The 23257-nt window shown below is 33.1% G+C and overlaps 1 protein-coding gene and 1 long non-coding RNA gene across 6 annotated transcripts; one reads left to right on the top strand and one right to left on the bottom strand.

Moving 5' to 3' along the window:
• Nucleotides 1-8480: 8480 nt before the first annotated feature.
• Nucleotides 8481-12031, bottom strand: LOC107920122 (UDP-glycosyltransferase 13). 5 transcript variants are annotated; one of them, XR_005922768.1, is made up of 3 exons: nucleotides 9296-12031; nucleotides 9125-9185; nucleotides 8481-8882 (listed from the first exon to the last, which is right to left on the bottom strand). XR_005922768.1 is itself a non-coding variant. In XM_016849655.2 (2 exons), the coding sequence occupies exon 1, from the start codon at nucleotides 10290-10292 to the stop codon at nucleotides 9321-9323; it is 972 nt and encodes a 323-aa protein (XP_016705144.2). In that variant the 5' UTR covers nucleotides 10293-12031; the 3' UTR covers nucleotides 8481-8882; nucleotides 9296-9320. The 5 variants fall into 5 exon arrangements, 3 of the variants coding, with proteins under 3 accessions (XP_016705144.2, XP_016705143.2, XP_040964724.1); XR_001690535.2 differs by having other exon boundaries at nucleotides 9125-9200; XM_016849655.2 differs by lacking the exon at nucleotides 9125-9185.
• Nucleotides 12032-22385: 10354 nt separating this feature from the next.
• Nucleotides 22386-23257, top strand: LOC107918482 (uncharacterized). Its single transcript, XR_001690117.2, has 2 exons — nucleotides 22386-22519; nucleotides 22891-23257. It is a non-coding gene; the product is annotated as an uncharacterized lncRNA (long non-coding RNA).

Here is a 23257-nt window from a genome sequence, read left to right on the forward strand (position 1 = left end):
ATTCGGGCCGGGCCGGGCCTGGGCCAAAAAAGTGGTGCTCGAGGCCCGACCTGTTTTTTAATCGGGCCTCGTTTTTTTGCCCAAGCCCATATTTCGGGCCTATATTTTTACCCAAATCCTCCCATATTTCGGGAGGGCCGTCTGGCCGAGCACCTCTATCCTACTGGGACTTTGATTCAAATTAAAATATTAGATGGTATATAACACTTGGTTATTCTCATTAAGTTTGTAAATACATCTAATAGTTAACTTGTAATGAGTTGTCCTTATTGAACTTCTGGTTCAAATTACTCTCCCCTAACTCATTACAAGTTATTATTTCTCTCTCCCTAATGTCGGGTAAACTATCGAATCAAAATTGTAATCAGAAATCATGTCATAATTGAATCTCAAATACATTCAAAACATCTAATAATATAAAGAAACTTGTAATTAATATATATTCCCAACTTTCTTTGAGGATTCACTCATCTTTGTGCATTGTGGTAGAGCAATTGGAACATATACGCACATACAAAAATTCAAAGATGAGAAATATTTAGGTCTTGATCAAAAACCAATTGTAATGGGGAGTATTTATAACTTATTGGCTTGATGCATACAACACGTAAATCAACATAATCTCATATTAAAATAGGAAGTTTAGTTCTCATAAATAATTGTTTAGACATTAATCAGAGGTGTTTAATTAATAATTTCTCTAAATTATTATGCACAAACTTTTACAAAAGTTTTTCAAACTCAATCAATAAAAGACTGAGATATAAACTTATCAGTATTAGCAAGATGAATTGTCTTAATTGCATGAACTGAAATTAATTATTTAAACAAGCAATCTTCCAAACGATAGGTTGCAAATTGATAACACATATGTGATTATTTTGTAGATGCATCTACCAAAATCATATAATATCAAAACCATCCACATGATAGATGAATGGGCCCATATTCGTTTCAGAAATGCAAGACATTAAATCTCAACTTTAGCTAGGGAGTTTCTAATAATCAATTTTGATTGAGAACAAGCAACATATGAGAATTCTTTTAAATTAAATAATCTTCTGGTTCTTTAATGAATGTCTATATGAATTCTTAATTAATTTTTGCATCATATATGATCCAGGATGGTCTAACTGGCCATGCCAAGTAATAAATGCATTTGTATTAGTAAACTTCTGGTTTACTTTAACATGTGTTCAATTATACTAAATTGTAACAAATTAATAATTTTACTTTGTATCCACATATAAGTGCTATTATGACATTTACTACTGGAAATGTCTAAATCAATGTGAATATTATAATGTCACTAAGTCAACAAAATAAATATAATTTCCAAACAATTATATGCAATATTCGCTTCAGGGAATATGCCAAAATCTTCAAATATGTAAAAAAAAATTGCAACTTTAGGTGCATCCAACCATAATGAGCTTTAGATAGAATTATCATATTTTATTGCTCATAAATAGATCTTTCACAGTTAAATATTTTGCTCCCAACCCCTTAATGGGGATGATGACAAAAAAAGATCACAAAAATTATAAAATAAATATAAATTAATAACTCAATCCTCTCTTTTTCATCCTTTCAGAATAGATATTTATAGCAATAGTGATTCATAAGAAATATAATATTTTCCTCATTCACAATCTCAATATAAAATCCATTATAAATATATTTTAAAACCAATAGATTAACCATCACAAGATATTAATATATTAGCTCTTCTAGAGCTTTCGACTAATTTTGTGCTATTAAATATTGGAATAATATTTGTTTGTTTTAGTACCAAGTAAGATAAATACTTTCTATGTATAATGATAGAATTTATTACTACATTCTCATATCCTTCCTCTAGGGAAAATTTTAACAGGAACAAAATATTTAGGCATATGCCACATATGTGGTCAATAATATTTCATATCACATTGATAACATAAGTTATCTTTACCCTTTGAAGAGTTATCTTAAGAACTCTCATTGTTCTCTTATTTATTACTATGTTCTCACTTTTAGTGATCCATGATTATATCTTTTATTTTCTTTATATTTGCATTCACTTCAGGGAATGCAATAAATCTAATAGGATAGACTTCTAAACGCCTCCATTGATTCTCCATTTCATAATCACCATTGTAAAACATGCGTGGATTTCAAATCAAAATCTATCTAATCATGTTGTCATGATTAGTCTCCAATCACATCCTCAATTACAACAACAAACATGATCTCTATATTTTCATTTTTCATAATTGTTATGTACTGCTACATTCACTTCAGGAAATGAAGCAAAACTAGTGGGAAAAATTTCATAGTTTTTAATTAGTAATTTATTATTTTGTTTAGCCTCTAGAAGGTATGGGATTGTTCGAATATACTGTTAAAGTCATTTTCACAATATTGCTACTGCAGGAGCACATTAGATATTTCAATCACATAGTGTGATGTGTTCCTTCGGGGAATATATATAATACATGAGTATCTCATGTTATTTATATATATGGTTTTAATATAAAATACATAAATGTTTTATTCAACATATATCTTCTTAATCTAAAAAATAATGTTATATAAGCTCTTAAAGAGCTTTTTATAGCTAGATACAATATTAGCTCTTTAGGAGCATATAATCATTTTATTGTATAGCCTTAATGAATGTTTAATTTATTTTAAATAAAAATTTATTTATTCATATAAAAATAAAATGAATAGATATAAATAAAATATATATTAAACGTAACAAATAATAAATTCATGTCACTAATAAATCTTTGTGGTTAGATAATATATATGTTTTATATATCATACCACAATAAAATACAAAATATTATAATGTCAAATTAAAATAACTTCATAGCTATAAAAGTTTAAACATAAACATTTTCTAACATCCACTTCTTATGACATAATTTCATTTCAAAATTTACAATGATAGATGAAGTTATCACAAATAGGGTGAAAATCCCAAAGCTCATGACAAGTAAATTTTTTTACTCACGTTCCGCAATAATTATATATTTTAATCAAAATCAAAATTAAACCAATCAATTCTATTAAAAATGAAAAAAATATTTATCTTCCACATAAAAATCCCAATAACTAAATGCGTGAAGGATTTTATAAATTCATAGAGATACGGATAGTGAATTATATAAATTAAACTTTTTAATAGAAATCAAATCAAATTTCAAAAGAAGTTGATTAGATTGACTTATGTTACCATGGATGAGAAGTAGTGATTATAAACATCCTTTGTAATGAAGAAAAAGAGATCATCCCTAAGCAAATATCAAAAAGCAAACTTTGAGAGAGAATCTTACTTCTCGATTTCATATAGATAACGGAATCAAATCTTTTATCATCCTTAAGAATAAAAAAAGTAAAATAAGTTAATCAAAACAATGGTAACATATAATGAAAGAAGAATAAAAAATAATAATTAGATATGAAACATTAAATAAAATAAACTTCCTGTAAAAACTTTGCATCTTGACGTCAAAGACATTGAAAATCATGAAAGATAAATTTGATCGTCGATAAAAGGAACTATCACTTTGGGCAAGATCATGCTGATAACATGTTATAAAATAAAGAGATGGAGAGAATAAAGAACAAAGAAAATATGAAAGCAATATAGGATGTAATTTATTGATAAAAAAGGGTGATTACAATGCTTCATCAAAGTCTCTATTTATAGGCATAAGAAGTATAAAAGAAGTAGAGATTTAATTCTAATAACTATTAGAATTTAAAGTACATTAAAACTTTATCTTGATCATAATAGACATCTATTTAATAAGATATTCATAACATATATAATAAATTAGTAAAATTAACTGTTGAAGTTTCTATTCTTAGATTAAGTTTTCAATAGAAATTATGATAAATTAAAGCAAAAGTAAACTGATAATAGAAAAGCAATTCAACCTCCTATTTGATTTTTTAAAAATTTATGTGGTTTTTTTTTCTTAAAAATGCAATTAAATTTTCTTTGTCCCTAGGACCATTACAGTCATTTAAAAAGATTAAAAGATAATTGTCGAAACCACCTTTTTTTGAAAATAAAAATTTGGTTGTTGACTTAAAAAACGAAAATAGGAGTCGCCACCGATCTCTTAAAGAGGTGTGATCGGATCACCTTGAAAACGATTTTTTTTGGTCTACGAATTTTGAGAAAATAGGTTCGGGAGTCGGTTACGCACAAGGAAGGGTTAGCACCCTCGTAACGCCTAAAATTGGTACCGAATTTATTGTTTAATGTCTTAGTTTCGAGAATTTGAATACGATCCTTCCTTTTTTATTAATGTTAATTTTATAAAAGATGCTTGGATAAATCGAGGCGAATGCCAAAGACCTTCTCGTCTCAAAGTAATAAAATGTTATGCCCAATATATTGGGACACGACGTTTTTAGTCCTCGAGAATAAGCTTGTCTTTCGATTTTCAAAACTCTTACGGTGAAGTTAAAAAGGGATATTCAATTGCTTTAAGTCAGATAAAAAATTGAAACCCAATACGTTAGGGCACAATTTCTCAAAATTCCTAGCATTGAATATAGCCCTTATCATTTTTTTTAAAGTTTTCATTTTGAGAAAACAACATGTCACGTCCAATACATTAGGACACAACGTATCGAGTTCCCGAGAATGAGTTTTTATTTATGTGTTTTGATTAAAGAAAATCTTCGATTATTTAGATCCAACGAGGAAAATTGGAACCCAATACGTTAGGGCTCAATTCTTTCGAAGATTCCAAACACCGAACTTTGCATTGTCTTGAAAGTTTTTGAATAAATTGGTTTTGATATTTAAATGATATTAAACGTAACTCTTTTGAACGAAAAAAATTGAATAATGATGTACAATGCGAGATGGGGATTCATAAACTAAAACGCATACTAATGAATGTCAAACAAATAATAAATATAGATAAACAATACAATATAACAATGGTAAGAATCTCATATTATACGTTGGTAGATATTAATACCAAAAGCTAAAGAATTAAAAAGAATATCGAGTAAATTAATGTAAATAATCTTGGAAATAAGCTAAAAAATGAATAGCATGCAAGGGAGAAAATCGAAAATTATTAATAAATCATATGCATGAAATTTATCACACACAATATATGTATACATACGGATTTGAAATAAATTTAAAGGAAGATAAAAAGAAAATACTATGTGGAATCATAATATTAAAATGGACTTTAAAGTAAATAAAAAATATATGTATAATATACGAAATAATATACCTGCGTTAATCTAAATAATTAACATGTATATGAAATGGACAGTTTAATAATAATACAAATAATACTAGAGTTAACAAATCGTAATAATATTATTATTAAATTAATAAAAAACGAAAGGGACTAAATTAAATTAAGAACAGAATTAGAAGAGCCAAATGTAAATAAAATAGAGTAAAGGGGCCGAATGCGATGCCCGGATAACTTGGGGGACCAAGTGGGAAATAATTCCCATCCCTCCAAAATGCAGCATATAACCTGGGCCAGGATGAAACAAAAGCAAAATATGGGGGGTAAATTGAAAGGAATGAAGGAAACCGATTCAAATATATCAGAAAAGAGATGGACCAATCACGCAAATATCCCTCCCCATGCTAGAACACGCGGATCTCGCCGCATCCGGGTCGGGTCATCGGGTTGGTGAATTGCATTGCCAATACGACGCTGTTTTGAAGCTATTGAATCAGGCTTCAAACGGTGCCGTTCTATGATCCCTTTAAAGCCGAAATCTAAACCTTTATTTAGCAGTTCCTAAATCAGGTTGGCCAAAACCCTAGCTGTAACAACCCAATTTTGACCCTAATCGGAATAGTGGTTTTGGGACCACAAATTCGAATTAGAAAAAATATTTTAATATTATTTTGTGTGTTTATGATGTGTGAATTTAATTGTGTGAAATTTTCGTGTTTTAATTTTGTCGTTTGAGAGATTGATTAAAGAAAATGGCTTAATCGCGTAAAATGAAAAATTAGGGGTTAAATCTAAAGGAACCAAATTGTTGTTTCTTTATTAAATGGAGGATTTATGATGTAATAAGGCCAAAATATAGTTAGTGGGTGGCAAAGTACAAGTATAGCCTTATATATATATGTATATATATTTATATAAAGGTTAATAAAGTAAACTAATTATTAATGTTAGTGTATGTTTAATATATTAAAATTAAAGCATTATTTCTCCATCTTTTGGGCCGAAACTAAGAACAAAGAAGATTGTTTAAAAGCTTTAATATATTTGCACTTGCAAGCTTGATTGAGATCAAGAATTAAAGAAATCGAATTTAGATCGGAGAAAGACAAAAGTGGTCGAGTAGCCGATTTAGCAGTTGACAACATCCGAGGTAAGTCGATAAGCATTTAAATGTTGTTAAATTCAAGAATATATAAATGATAAGTGATAAATTAAATTATTTATTTGTTATATGTTTTGGCCGAAAATGATTATTAAGATAGGAATTTTCTTTCGAGTTCGATTCGATCGATAATCAACGCCTAAAAGCCCCGTACGAACCCTAGGAATAGATAGGATGCTTATGTCATGACATAGGACTCCGATATGTGTTTTTGTGTAAGACCACGTCTGGGACGTCGGCATCGACTTGTGTTTTCGTGTAAGACCCTGTCTGGGACAGTGGCATCGGTATGTGATTACATGTAAGACCACGTCTGGGACGTTGGCATTTTACTAGCTTTTTAATTATCTGTGTATCCTTTTTAATTCCGAACAGTTCAACGGGCAATGTTAAGTGAAGACCGAATGTGAAATCGAAACAATAATGTGTTCAGGTATGTATTTATATCATGCTATGAAATTAAGGTAAGTTGTATATTGAATTGATGATACAAAGTTATTTGATATATGAACAATATGTGAGCATGTTTGTGCTTATAAGTGATTGGTAGTTTGGCTTATTATTGTAGTTTTTAAATTATATTTTGATAAGTATACAATAATTGGAGTATTTGTGCATTAAGCTATTAAAGTTAAATGTTTATTTATATTTGATTTGGTTGGTTTAATATTAATGTTAAAATGAATAATGTTTGCTTATGACTTACTAAGCTTAAATAGCTTACTGTGTGTATGTTGTTCTTCGTTTTATAGATTTTGGAAGTTGGTTACGAGCTCGGGGATCGTCAGAGAAGATTATCACACTATCGACTCCTCTCGGTATTTTGTATATTTTGAATTTGATCTTATGGCATGTATAGCGTAGCTGGAATGCTTGAATTTAGATTATGTAATACTAAGCCATGCGAAAATGGCTTAATTTTCTTGTTTGTGTTCGGTTTTGGGCTAAATTATGGTTTAAGCATACTTTAATCATGGATTAGTATTTTATGGTTAGTATTTATATGGTAATGTATATATATGTGCATGGTGATTTCATTCAAGTGTTTCGGTAATTATGTGGTTGAAGTAATTAAGTTGTTATATTCATTAAGATAAGTAATGTTAAGTTAAGTGTCTAGGTTATGTATTATATTTGAAATATATATGATTTGGTTGGATTTAGTAGTTAAGTGAATATAGGGGATGGTTTATAAATTGAAGTATGCTTGTAAATGTTGGTGATTAATTACGTTTGGCTTATTGATAGAGTAAATGAATGTATATGCTGTCAAATTTTGATGTACAAAAGCAGTCCAATTATATATGTATATGCTGTCAAATTTTGATATACAAATGCAGTCCGATTATATATGTATATGCTGTCAAATTTTGATGTATAAATGCAGTCCAAATTTTGTATATATGCTGTCCAAATTTTGGTGTGAAAATGCTATCTAGTTTGGTATATAAATGTTGTTCAAATTGATGTATAATAATTGTCCAAATAGGGTAGACTACCTATGTTGTAATATGTAGTATAGTTAGTAACTTGAAATGAAATATGTGTACAAATAAATGTTTGGATATATGTTTGGATTTTGATATATAATCATATATGTTTGGAAATGTTTTAAGAATTTGAATGATAACAAATTTTGATTAGGTAAATGATAATGATATGGTTGAAACTTTGAGACATGGTTAGTATATGTAATTTGATTTATGATGCATGTTTGATTTTAATTGGTTATGTGTTTATATATTTATGTATATATATATGGAATGAAATTTCGTGGTTGAGTTAGTATAATTTATAAAAAAAAATTTGAGTTGGGTTTTGATCTGTAATGCCTCGTAACTCTAATCCAACGATGGACTTGAGCTGGGGGTGTTACACTAGCCGTTCACCCCTTAAAAATCTGGCCATCCGAATGCCGATTAATCTCTACCCAGACTCCGACGGCAACAGAGAGAGCGAAGATCCAATGGCGCTGTTTAAAGGTATCTTCTCCCTTTTTATTCTATATCTATTCTTATATATGTTTGATAAAAAAGGAAAAAGCAAAGAAATATGAATCAGAAAAAGAACCGAATGACAGAAAGAAAAAAAAAGAAAGGAAAACTTTGAAGAATCCCCTTAAAAAACTCAGTCTTTTTTTATTCTTTTTTGTGTACATTGATATTGCATGCGTCCGTAAAAAGATTACAAAGGTCTCGCCTTTTGTTTTATAGGCCGAGAAAAAAAATGAATATGAAAAATACAATTTTTTTCTTTTCTGTTGCGTTGATTGCTCTATTTGCAGGTACGACCGTACGGTGACGTGGCACGGTGGGGGCGTGGTGTGTGGCGGTGGCGTACGTGCGAAGGCAAAGCCTGTGTTCGTTTGTCCTCACTGCAGGTACGGAAGAGTCCAGCTGGCGGTACGGGAACCAACGTGGCGCGGTGGTGGTGGCGTGCGGCTAGCTGCTGTGCGAGTGAGGAGCGGCACACAAGTTTGTTAGGGTTTCCTGTTTCTGCACATTAGTTAGGTTAATTGGGTTTAGCGTTTGGGCCAATTGGGTTTAGTATTTGGACTTGGGGTTAGGTTAAATTTAGATAATTTAAGTTAAAACGGTTTGGGCCCAAGTATTTGGACTGTGGACATTTAATTATTGTTTATTATTTTTGTTTTGTTTTTTTTTGCTTATTTTGAATGGCCCGGGCAAATTGGGCTATTACAATTATCATTTACAAATTAAACTCTATAAAATTAGACCTTTATTAATCCACTCTGCTCCCACCACACAGTAACTTTGTCTTGAAGTTCTTGCTTATTCCTGGAAATTTCCACACTTGCAGAACAAACATAAATTTCAATAGGAATGAAGAAGTGTTTTACTTATTCATCTTAAAACAGCAAAATTCAACAGATAATCAATTAACTAACCAGTCCTTATACAAAATTCCCTTCTTCAGCTCTTCTTCAAGCTCTGGAACAGTGTCTTCAGCATATTCTCACAACCCTCACCAGCCTTTGACCTTTGCTTTGCCACTTCACTGATCCTTGCACATTCCATTTTCATCCTTTGGTTCCCCATCAGGTCCTTGATTTTGTCCCCAATCTCCACACCCTTCACCAAATGGTTCGATCCCCACCCCCAGCTCTTCATACAAAGCCCCCATCCACCTGCCTCTATCACCTCAGCATTGATCATTTGGTCCCCTTGTTGTGGCCATCCGAGGACTGGTATCCCATGCCAAGCTGCCTCCACCACCGAGTTCCATCCACAATGGCTTATGAACCCACCAACAGCTTTTTGACTCAGTATCTGCCATTGGTCCACCCATTCTTTTACAACCAATCCATTATTCTCAATCTTTTTCATCAAACGGTGTCCAAGGATCTCATCTAAACCTTCTTCTTCTTCTTTGTCAACCACTTTACTCTTCACCACCCACAAAAATTTACGTCCACTCAGTACTAAGCCATAGCCTAGCTCTCTTATTTGCTCTTTTGACATTGCTGTCCTACTCCCAAAGCTGACATAAACCACTGAACTTTCCTCTTGATTCTCCAGCCACTTCAATGGTGCGAATAAAGATATCCTTTCCACTTCCAAGGGCAGGAAAGGGCCGAGAGGGAAAACTGGAGGCAACCCTTTTGTTAAATTTCCACTAGCAAGCATCTCCAGTGGTTCTTTTTCAAGTTCTTCAAAAGAATTGATCAAAACTCCATTGAAATGCTTGAGGCTTCCACTGTCGTCTGAGAAATTCTTTGTGAAGGAGCTGTTTGAGTCCAAAAGTATTGGAGGAAGTGACTCCTTGGGAATCGATGAAGGAATGGAAGGGAAACAGGAGAAAAGGGACAACATTCTAGCTGATGAAGTGAAGAGGATGTAGTTAGGGAGACATAGCTTTGCAGTGACTGAAATCACAGATGACATCAATGTCACATCAGTGATGATGAACGAGAGTGGTGGAGATGAGAGGGGAAAGCAGGTGAGCTGATTGGCGAATGGTTTCCCATTGGAGTTGAAAAGGGTCAGTGATGTTAGCAGCCACGGGATCTAGAGGGATGGTGTGAAACTTCTTTTGGGTGATTTGTGGGAAAGCGGATAGGAAAGTGGAGATGAGCTGAGATTCAGCTGAAGAAACAATAGGGTGAGTGGTGATTAAAGTGAGTGACCATTGGTGGTGGATGAGTGAGGCAGCAAGTCTAAGGTAAGGTAGCAGATGACCCATGCCTGAGCTTGGGAGCAAAGCAACATGAAGATTACCATCAGAGCTTGACATTGTTAGCTAAAGACTTGAAACCAACCCAAATGAGTAGACAAAATGGGTGAAGGAAGATCTAGGCTTTCATAAGCTGTGGAGTTTGGTAGTTGGGGATGTAAACCTAATCCCACCAGGATTAGGTATGAAATATAGGTAAAGATTTAAGTCTGTACTTGTGAAGCACCTTTTTATGTCTGAGACAACTGTCAGTATTTTGGCTTGAATTGGTTCTGCTGGTCTCCACACTAGTCCCAATGCTCATTTTTCTTGTACCTATATGTAATTATTGATGAAATTAAGACAGGCAAGAATGGTAGGTCTGAGTGTTATCTCATGAGAGGCTCAGAGTAGTTGAAAGGGGAATAAAATAAAGAAGCAATAGCACTAAGTCCTGCTGACCGAGCTTGATGTTTTCTTAAAGTTCTCGAGTTTTAAGTGAAGTGATGAAGAAAATAATGTGAAAAGAGCTTTTCTCCTTGAGATTACTAATGTTTCTAGATTTGCTGGTCAGGTCAGGCTAGATCCACTTAAAATTTTAAGTTTTTTTAGTACCTTGTTTTGAATTTAAAATTTTGTCTAAATTTAGTTTAAATTAAAAATATTAAACACGAAAGTGATTTGACTTATTCGTATTAACTTTTTTAAATTATTTTTATACAGAAATAAATTTAAAAAATATAATACATTAAATCAACTAAAAATATTAAAATAAATATTTTCTAACAAATTAAAAATATATTAAGAAAAGTTTTTATACTTGAATAACAAGTTGCAACTTAGCAAGTAAATGTGTCTAAAATAGTAGCAAAAGTAATGATAAAATAAAGATTATATAATATCCAAACAATAACAACAAAATAGTAATAATATAATAACAAATTAGTAGTAAAACAACAACGAAATGACAACAAAACTGTAATGAATCAACAATAAAACATTGAGTCGAGCTGGGCCGAGCTTAGGCAAAAAAATCCTACTCAAGGCTAGGCTCGTTTAGAAAACAAACCTTATTTTTGTTCAAGTCTATTTTCTAAACTTATATTTTTGTCTAAAATCTTTACTTTTTTGAAATGACTTCGAGTTTGAAGGGTGACCCAGCCATGATGAAGTTTAAATATCCACTACCACCTCATAATATTGTCATCATTGAAGAACGGCTTAAACTGCACAAATTAAGAAGATAGTGACAGTTTAAAATCTGAAGAACTTGTTAAGAAAAAACAAGTACTTCCATTGCAAATCCAGAAAATAGGCGAAGATATATGTACCCCAAAGGGGTGACCTGAGAACACAAGCTATTTGGTTAAGGGATGACCTGTGTTCTTAGGTGGCACCCCTCTGGGGTAAACCATCTTGGCTAAGTGGGTGACTTCCTGCGTTTAAGAATTTTAGGATGGATTGGGTTTTGCAATGACTCCATTCTGCCCTTTTAAATACACAGAAACTGTTGCATGAGGACATAATGTGCTCATGCTGATGATTGATGTACAATGGATGTCGACATGCATAATAAAGCCAAAGAATTTGATTAGTCCATTGGGGGGTTGTAAATACCACTGTTGCAAACTTTGCAATAGATTAAATGTGGTTATAAAACAACAACCAAATAAAAATTTGATATTTTCATAAGGTTTTGATAAAAATATATTAATTGTGGACATGAATTTGGATAAAAGAAATTAGTTGTTCCAATAATCAAGACCTTACAATTTTGTAAAAAAAAAATTATATTGTACAATTTTATATGATTTCTTCAAAAAATATATATGATTTATTTATATAAAAATTAAAATATATCCATTCAAAAACAATTAAAATATATAATATTATAGTGTAAATATATTTGAGACTATAAAACTTTAAATTATTTAATTAGTTCAATTCTTATAGTAATTGGTTATGAAAATATTAATATAATTAATATATTAATTGTAACTTTGTTCAAATATATATATATTAATTGAACTAAAAAAGCTGACCAAGGGAGAAACCATCTATATGTATCAATAAAAAATAAAGAATGGAGATTTCTTCTTCGTTGTCTTCTTTGGATGACAAAGTTACTAAGAAAGTTCGTATGCGTTGTAAGGATGCGGGGGAGGACGACCATCTTATGGTAGTGGATGATGATGGCAACCGCAATGGATTCGAGAAACCTGTTACTTCAAGTGTGTCTTTTAAAGATATGTTGCTTGGGATCTCAAGGGGAATGGGGAATAGTATGCATGAATAGGATAAGGATGATCTACAGCTTCTTAATGATGATGTGACTAAGGGAACAGACGATGGTCTACCCTTTATTCGTTTCTCTAACAGGGTTCACCAGATACTATATCAGAGTATGGGTGAGTTTAGATGAGCGATTAGGTGCGGTGCGTTTAGCTTACTTTTTGTCTCACACTACAATATTACTACAGTATTTAATCTCATCGCCACCGCTATATTTACACTAATGCAAGTAAACTCATCGCACGTCCAAACTCAACCTATGTCTCGTACGGTCGTGGTCAAACTATTGGGAAGGAAAATAGGGTTCCAAACTCTCGAATAAGATCTATCATCTGCGGAAACCCTCTACTCCCTTCAAAATCATGGATCTGGGAGAATGATTATTTCATGGTAAAATTCCAGGAGGAATCAGACTATATTCAGGCTCTCACAGAAGGACCTTGGATCATTTTTGAACAGTATTTAAAGGTTCAACCCTGGTCGGAATCTTTCTCAACTAGCCAACCATACCCATCTAATGTAGTTGCTTGGATACATCTTCCGGTCTCCCCGACTTTTTGTACCGGAAGAGTATTTTAATGAGTATTGGGAAGACAATTGGGCATGTCATTAAACTTGACGATGACACGGGTAATGCACATACGGGCCGATTTGTTCCTATGGCGATTTTTCTTGATCTTAATAAGCCATTGGTCTCTAAAATCAAGGTGGATGGCCGTATTCAACAAGTTGAGTATGAGTCTCTCCCAACATTTGTTTTTCGTATGGGCGTTTTGGTCATTTAAGAGATTCTTGCTCGTTTTCACCCAGACATGATCAAGCGACGAAGCAAGGAAGTTATGATGACCCGATTCTGGTTGAGAATAGGGAAGAATCGGATATGTTTGGGCCTTGGATGGTGGTCAATTGCTAGAACAACAGAATGGGTCGAAAACCAGCATTTGGCCGGGAAGAAAGGACAGTAACAGATCATACGGGAACGCGCTTTAACATCCTGCATGATTTTAGGGATGGGAACCAAATTAATATTGGGGATTCTAATCCCGCTAATTCAGCTAGTTTGAAAGGAAAAAGGGTTGCCTTTTGTAACAACCCCTTAATCGAAGGTGAGGCAACCTATAAGGAGAGAGATGTGCAGGCAATCGGCGTCCGTGATTCTGTGTTATCTGCTAAAGATGATATTATGGGTTGTGGCCTAGAGAAGGATAAAATAGATGGGGCTTTAGGTCTAGCTGACCCAAACGCCAATGTCTCTTTCAAGAAGGACATTATTTCTTCCAAGGTAGTAGCTACGTCTTCTATTGGGCTCCGCATTCAAGGGCTTAGTGGACCGTTCAAGATGAGTCCCAAGTCTACTGATTTTAATGAAATTCAGAAGATGACAAATTTGGGTACTGTTGTCTCTTCTCCATCTCCTCTTTCGGGTAATACGGGTGACACAAGCCCAAAGGAAGTCCCACCTTTTTTGAAGATTGGAACATATAATAGGGGGTTGTCTTTGAGTAATTCTTGTATTAGCCCCACTGTGTATCGTTTTGAAGCTCCAAATCAGCAAGCCAAAAGGCACCTCTGTTACCCCTTTGGAAAAATTAGATGTAACGATTTTAAATCCGGAATTCCACTCGGCTATAAAAAATCATTAAAAATCAAAACCCCAATATTCCTTTAGGTGGTATGTCTTCAGGGGCTTCCTCATCTTCGCTGAAATTTAAAGACCACAAACGACTAAGAAGAGGTTCTCGTAATTTTAGAGGTAAAGGTAGTAAATTTAATGTGAAGGCTTTAGGTCGTGAATCTGTTGCTGAAGCAATGACAAGAGTTGTTTATAGGATCAACTCCGATGGTCTGATTGCGGATACTAATAATTCTCAAGGGGAGCACCTGGGCTCTAGCGAAATGACTACTGTCGATGCTTGAGGTGGGTCTGTCGTTTTCATATGTTCTTTTTATCGTATGTTTGATGTTACCAAGTATTTTTGTTTGAAACTGTCATTGGTGTGCATCTCCAAAGTTTTTTAGGGTAGTTAGAGATTACTTTGCTGAGTTTGATGTTGATGTTACGACTTTCCTTGAAACTCGAGTTAATGGTATGAAGGCAGATGGAACCATAGCTAAAATCGGGTTGGATTGCTCTCACAGAATTGAATCTAGAGGTTTTTCTTCTGGGGGGTTTATGGATTTGTTGGAAAAATAGCATTCAGGTTCAGATTATCCTAAATGATCCACAGTTTATTCATTGTCGTTTGGGGAAGAACAGGGGCTCTATGAATGTATTAGTAACTTTTGTTTATGGTTTTCCAGACAAACAAGAACACAAAATCTTATGGGACTGGTTAGAGCAAATTGCTTACTCCATCAACAAGTCTTACGACACCCCAAGTTGGTTCGGTCCGGGTCAATGACGACTCGGTTGGTCCGGTCTAGCCACCGGTTGGATTGTCGGTCCGGTTTCACATACCGAACTCGGTTTAACCAGTTTTTGGGTCTTGATCTGGGTTTTGGGCTCCCGAACTCAATTTACAATCTTAGGTCTAATTTTCAAATTCAATTACCCATTGGGCCAATTGTCTGATTTGTAAATTAACTTCCAAAAATATCATATTAATTTTAATTGATTTAATTAATTTAATTTTATTTGATCAAAATTAATTTTTCCAAAAATCACTTAGATTTTTCAAATTAATTTTTCAAGAAAATTCTTTAATCAAATTCTCTAGTTGGACAATTTTTACGACCGTCAAATTTAATTCCACATCGAATAAATCGAATCAATTCAATTATTCCCAAAGTTGTAGATTTTTTTTTGATTCAATTGCAATCCAATCGAGCTTTTGTTGAGCTAGCGGAAGGATCAATCAGACATATACAATTAGACTATAGTGATTGCAATTATGTCCAGAAGCATCGTTCCGATAATTTGCAATTACTTAATCATGGAGTCAGTCTACAAGAAGTACCATGATTAAAAACTCCTTATTGTATGCTCTTTACGAAAGCAATTCATCTAACTGCTTTGTCCAATGACCTCATCATGTGTCTATTACCACCATATGATATCCTTGATTCTTTTGAGTTAAATCCATTCATTCAATACAATCCTATTTTATCTCATTGTCATTATTGTGTCTTCTTAATGATTAATATGATCATTGTCAACAAATGGCTATGATAAATTGCTCATTCGAGAACAAACAACCTCTGGCCACGTTCCATATTTATCAATCACAATGCCAATGAGAGGATATCATTAACTTTTTAATTGAACTATGAATTCCACTGTTGCTAGTAAAGCCATACCATAAACAAGTCATGTACCCAACATATCATCTATGGACTCGATCATCTTTAGAGCATAAGCCTCCACTTATATCAAAACACATGAGTTACATATGCATGGTCAGTGACTAACTTAGGATTTAGGTAAATCACACCATGAACGTCACAAGTGAATTATTTCACAAACGGATTTAGAATTAATTCATCTTGAGTCTAGTCCAATGTATCATTCTACCAATTAATACATCTATGTCTCTACTCGTGAAGTTAACTGCTTCGATAGCCAAGACTAGCCATCTCCCCAATTGGAATTGTAGACGACATAATAATCCTTCTCAGTATTTGAATCAAATGCTCACTTTGATTCTTTTACGAGATTACAGACTCATTAGATTATCTACTGAAGTAAGTCGCCTTTCTCGCAATGTAAACGTTCTTTACAATGCCACTTATCTTCAATTTGAACTTTAGGCAATCAATGAGCTAATATTTGCTTGCCACAATTTCGCTATGCATGCAAAATATAAAAGATATAAATACAAAAGATATAATAGTGAAATGTGAAATTAAATTTATTTATTTATTCACTGTTTAAATAAATAGAAAATAGTTACATGTTTACTACAATATTGGTACATTTCCCAACACCTAGGTTCATGATGTTTTCTCTGGTAAAGTTCTCATCTCTTCTATCAACAACACGTTTTTGGTTCTCATACCAAAGATCAAGAATCATGTTTCTTTATCTCATTTTCGTCCAATAAATCTTTGCATTGTGTTGTATAAGGTTGTCACTAAAATCATTGCCAATTGTTTCAAGCCTATTTTTCCTAATCTTATTGTCTAGAATCATGTGAGTTTTGTGGTAAATAGGCAAATAATGTACAATATCATTATTGGCCAAGAAATTGTGCATTCCATGCATACTAAGAAGGGGAAAAATCGTGGATGGCCATTAAAGTGGATTTAGAGAAAGCTTATGATAAAATTCATTAGGATTTTATTGAAGATACCTTGGTTGATGTTGGTTTCCCTCCAAATTTGATCAATGCCATTATGGATTGTATCACGTCGGCTTCAATGCAAATTATGTGGAATGGTAGACTTTCAACGGGTTTTATTCCTAAGAGGAGTATCAGGTGAGGATGCCTTTTACCTTCGTATATCTTCGTTCTTTGCATGGAGAGATTAGGCCAATTAATTCACAGAGATGTTGAAGGTAAATTCTAGAAACCAATTGTTCTGGGTAAGGATGGACCACCCATTTTACACCTCTTCTTTGCGGATGACTTATTCTTGTTTGCTGAAGCTGAGGTTGATTAGGCGCATAGAATTATGGAGGCTATACTTACTTTTGGTAAGGCGTTGATGCATAACGTCAATGAACAGAAAACTACCATTTATTTTTCAAAAAATATTGATGCTCATAATGCTGCAAATATATGCAACATCCTTAGGTATTGCCATTCAGATGATTTGGCAACTTATTTGGGTTTGCCTCTATTTCATAAAAAAGTCACAAGAATACTTTCAGTTTTGTTGTTGACAAAGTCAGACGTAAACTTGATAATTGGAATGCAAGATCACTCTCCATGGCAAGAAGGATTACTCTTGCTCGATCTATGTTTATTGATTCCAAACTATTTCATGCAAACTGTGAAGATTCCACATGGTATCTATGTAGAAATTGAAAGAATTACAAGGGCTTTTATCTAGGGAAGTACAACATCCAATAAAAAAGTGTCGTTGGTAAAATGGAAAGATTGTTGTCAACCTCAGTTTAATGGAGGGATTGGAATTCGTTGCCTAAAAGATTAAAATGACTCGTTTATACTCAAGTTGAGTTTCAATCTCCTTACAAACAAGCACAATTTATGGGTTAAAATCTTCCGATCCAAATACAAGTTTTTTGAGATTATTTCGGAAAACATTACCTGAAGTAACTACTCGTTTATTTGGAAATTGATAACAAATATTTGGCCTCTGCTTCGCCAAAGCCTCATTTGGTTTGTTGGTGATGGTTACACTGTGAAATTTTGGACAAACAACTAGATAGCGAAATTTGGTCCTCTTCTTAATTACCGAATCCCTTTTCTTATTGACAGTTCTATCACTTTAAATGAGATTGTTTCTTCCAATAGAGACTAGAATTAGGATTATCTGTGATTTTTTTATAGCAATGTTATTTCGTATATTGTGGGAATTCCAGAGCCAAATCCCTTGGTTGGATAAGATACTCTCATATCTAGGTGGTCTCTAAATGGTGTTTATACGGTAAAGCCAACTTATAATATACTCTTAAAGAATTCTTTAAATCCTTAGGATGACAAATGGAAGTTATTATGGGGGCTCGACAATCTTCAACAAATTTGTCAATTTCTATGGCTAGTCTTGAAGGATTGCCTTTTGACTAATTTGGAGAGATGTAAAAGAAGGATCTCTGAGGATACTTCCTGCAAGTTTTGCAGATATGTTGAATAGTCCTGTATTCACATCCTCAAAGGCTGCCAACATGCTAAGGAAGTTTGGAAACAGATTCTCCTTTCGAACCTTTTCACCCAATTTTTCTTACTCTTTGCAGGATTGAATTTTGATAAATTTGAGAAATGCTTTCGGTTTAGATTTCCAAGACGTGGTCTAGCCATCCTTTTTCAACATTGTTTGTTGGAAACTATGGAAACAAAGAAATTTTAAGATTTTTCATGATGCTCATTTGAATTCAGCCAATGTCATCCAATCTTTATGGTGTTGGGCAAGGTGTATCAAGATGAGAACAGAGAGGGTCGAGTCCCTTCCAGAAATGGTAGTCGAGATTGTAGATGGTTCCCACTGTCCACTGACTCTTTCAAATTGAATGTTGATGGTGCACGCAACCTATCTTCAGCAGCCGTCACAAGAGATGAACATGGTAAATGGTTATAGGGATTTGGGAGAAATATTGAAACTTGTAATGTTGAACAAGTTGAGCTTTGGGCCATTTACGATGGGTTACAATATGCATTGAGGGTCAATTTGAAAGAAGTTATAGTAGAGATTGATTGTGATACAATTGTCAAAGATATCCTTGGTGGCCTTAAGAGACGTACAAATAGAGACTTGGTCTCAAGAATTCAAGAACTCTGCAAGCGTGATTGGCATGTGGTCATCAAACAGATCCCAAGAAATGCGAATTTTGCATCCCACATACTAGCAGGCTTAATGAAGGCATTCCCGTTTGGTCCACGAGTATTTCATGTTCCCCCGGCCAAAGTTGTTGATAAGATTCGTTTAGATATAGAGCCTTTATTTTCAACTTGAAATGTTATTTTTGTTAGTTTGTAATTGATTCTGTCTTTTTATTACCAAAAGAAAAAAGCTGACAAAGGCAAACCAAAATGTGAAGCCTAGTCCTTAATTAGCGCTAAATTTAAAAGGGGTGAATTATACCAGTAATCATTCAATTATTAATAAATACTGTTTGTCATTCCATTATAAAAATTTATAAAAGGGTCACTTAATAATTCAATTTTTCTTTTTTGGTCATCCAACTATTCAAAATTTTCTTTTTTGGTCACCAGTTGTTAATTTACTAATGAAAAATAATTTGACAAGTTTTAAAATTGACATAATAGAGATTTTAACCTTCAATATTTATATATTATGTCAATTTAATCTTGATTAAAAAAACCCTCAATATTTACACATTGTGTAAAATGGTCTTTTTTATTTGCAATTTCACTTTAATTTGTGACATTGAGGATTAATTTTAAAAGAACAAGAAAAAATTAACATTATTTTATTAGATTTTCAAGTGTTTCCATTTTTGATATATTTCCTATCAAATTTAGTTGATAGGTTTGTTTTTTTTAGCTTTTTAGGTGAAAAGGTCAAAATAAAATATAATTGAAAAAAAGGATCAAATTACACAATGTGTAAAAATTGAGGGTTAAAATTTTTAAATAACCCAATGTAAAAATGTTGAAGATTAAATTTACTATTATGCCATTTTTAAAAGCTACCATGTTTTCTTTTCATCTGCCATTTACCGGTTGATGACCAAAAAAGAAAATTTTGAATAGTTGGGTGATCACTTTTGTAAATTTTTATAGTTGGGTGATAAAAAAAAATCTTACCTGTAGACACCATTTTTTACGAATTTTGAAAAATGGGTATCGATTTTGAAAATGGAAACTGGAATTGGGAGTCGCCACCGATCTTTTATTGTGGTGTGATCGGATCACCTTGAAAATAATTTTGGTCTGTGAAGTTTGAGAAAACAGGTTCGGGAGTCGGTTACACACGAGAAAGGATTAGCACCCTCGTGACGCCCAAAATTGGTACCGAATTGATTGTTTAATGTCTTAATGTTGAAAATTTGAAAACATTTTAAAATTCGATCATTTTATCTTGAATAAAAATGAATTGGATGATAAGGCTCACTTATTTCGAAGAAATAAATTGTCAACATTCAGTAAATGAGAGCGCGACATTTTAAATCCTCCAAATTAAGCTTATTCTTTGATTTTTTTTAAACCTATGCGTTTTGAGAAGGATATCTGATTATTTGGTTTAAATGAGAAAATCAAAACCCAGTAAGTTAGGGTTCAATTTCACAAAATTCCTAAATATCGAACATTGCCTTTATTTTTAAAATCCTCGTCTCGGGAAAACAACATGTCACACCCAATGCGTTAGGGCACAACGTATCGAATCCCTGAGAATGAGATTTTTATTTATGTTAGTCAAAGAAAATATTCGGTTTCTTAAATCCCGAAGAAGATTGGAATCCAGTAAGTTTGGACACAATCTTTTCGAGGATCCTAGATTCCGAGTGTCGTGTTGTTTTGAAAGACTTTTGAACGAATTGGTTTTGATATTTAAATAAAATGTACCCCTTTTGATGAATAAAACGCCATGGAATGACAATGTATAACGCAAAAAGATAACTCATAATCCTACAAATACATGCTAATGAACTCGAATAATCTATCAACACGAATGAAATGATATAATGTACATAATATCCATAATCACATATCACTTGGAAATATTAGCACCAACACTTAAAAATTAAAGATATAAAAGTCTATCACCAAAACAACGAAACTAAACTAAAGTAGCTAAAAAGATAGAAAAGAAATTTGAAATTATCAATGTTTGCACACGAAATTACATATAAAAATTAAAAAGTAATATCTAATGTGAAGATTTAAAATATTTTAAAAATAGAACACGAAATGAATACTATATGATAATATTTAAAAGAATTTTAAAATGAATATTGCATGAGAAGAAAACCAAAATACATGAAACAATATATAGATGTTACATATGGAATGAAATATTTAAATAAATAATATGTATTGGTATAATAATATATGTAAAAGGGGTTGAAGTGAGTAAAATAATAATAGAAAATTTAAAAGAAATAAAATATTTATATAGAGAAAATAGATAAAAATTTACAATTTGGAATTGGTGGTATATTACTATACATACGTATAAAAAATAATTTAGTATAAATTATATATCCATAGATAAAATAGAATTAGAATTATGAAATATTATTGTATAAATCTTTAAGGTTAAATATATATATGGTAAAAAGATAATCATAAAATGTACAAATTATACTAATCAAGCATAAAATCTATAAAATAATATATTACAAAAATTAAATAATAATATATGGAAAACGCCAAATAATACTATATAGTAAAATAAAATAAACGTATATAAAAAAGGTTAGGAAAATTGATAAAAGGAAAATAAAAAAATACTACTACTACTACTACTATTACTAATAATAATAATAATAATAATAATAATAATAAAGATAATAAACTGAACAATTTTAGCAATAATAACAAAATAGAGGACTAAATTGGCATTAAAGCAGTGATTCAGGGGAGATATCTAAAAATAGAAAAAGGAAAGGCCCAAATTACAAAGCGCGAATGACATGGGGGACGGAAAGGGGAATAATCCCCACCCTCCAAAACGCAGCGTTACATAAGGACCGAAATGAAAATCGCCGTAAAATAGGCGGCCTAATTCAAAAGAACGATAGAAGCTAGATTGAACCCAGACGCAAAAGTGGAGGACCTGGCGCGTAAATAGACCAAATAGGAAAAATGCGCGGATCCTCCCGGGTCGGGTCACACGCGCGGGTTATGGCCCCCCAAAACGGTACCGTTTGGAAGCTATTGTGCAAGCTTCAAACGGCGCCGTTTCCATGATTAAGATAAAAATAAAAAAAAAGAAACCCTAGACTAAACCCGATCTGCCCTTTGAAACAAAAACCTAGCACTCCCCTTTTCTCTCCTGCGCCGTTCATCGCCTCAGAACAGGGGCTTTCCGAATCCCATGCTCGACTCCGATTATGACGGAGAGAGCACAAGGCCGGTCCCAGGTGCGTTCTGACTCCTCTTTTTCTTTTATTTGCTTTCTTTTACAAACAAATAATAGCACAACGTGAACGTTTTTGGAATAGAACAGAAAAAATCGAAAAGAAAAAAAAAACTTTCAGATCACCTTTTTCTTTGAAACTTTTTGTTTTTTTGTATTTCCACCGGTTTTTTGATATAGAATGCGTAAAAAAGAAGGGGATCCCCTTACAATATTAGAATCGGCCTCATATAGCCGAAATAAAAAAGAAAAATAAAACAAAAATCTCCCTTTTTTTCATATTTTCGTCCTTTTTTTGCTGTTATTCTCTGCTATTCTCGTGTCTTCTCTGTTGTTGCTGCGTTTTTTGTCCGTCTTTGTTTGTTTTCTGTGCAGGTACAGGTACGGAGACCGTACGGTGACGTGGCGCGGTGCAACGCGTGAAGGCGTGGTCCCTGGTGGCGGCGTGGCTCGGCTCGGAGGCGTGGCTTTGGCGCGGAGGCACTACATGCGCGCGGGCATAACACGTGCGAGGGGGAAGGCTGGCTCTGTTGCGGCGCTGGAGGCTCACCCTAGCTGCTAGGGTTTCGCTTATGGCTTTGGGCTTAGGTGATTTGGGCCATTGGGTTTAGTGGGTCAGGCTGGTATTGGGTTAACAGTTTAGGCTTGGGACTTTGGATTTTGTAATCGGGTTTGGGCTTAATCTACTTGGTTTGTAATTTGGACTGTTAATAATTTAATTTTTTATATTATTATTTTTTTA

This window comes from Gossypium hirsutum, chromosome D13, assembly GCF_007990345.1.
Source record: "Gossypium hirsutum isolate 1008001.06 chromosome D13, Gossypium_hirsutum_v2.1, whole genome shotgun sequence".
NCBI classification, from domain to species: domain Eukaryota; kingdom Viridiplantae; phylum Streptophyta; class Magnoliopsida; order Malvales; family Malvaceae; genus Gossypium; species Gossypium hirsutum.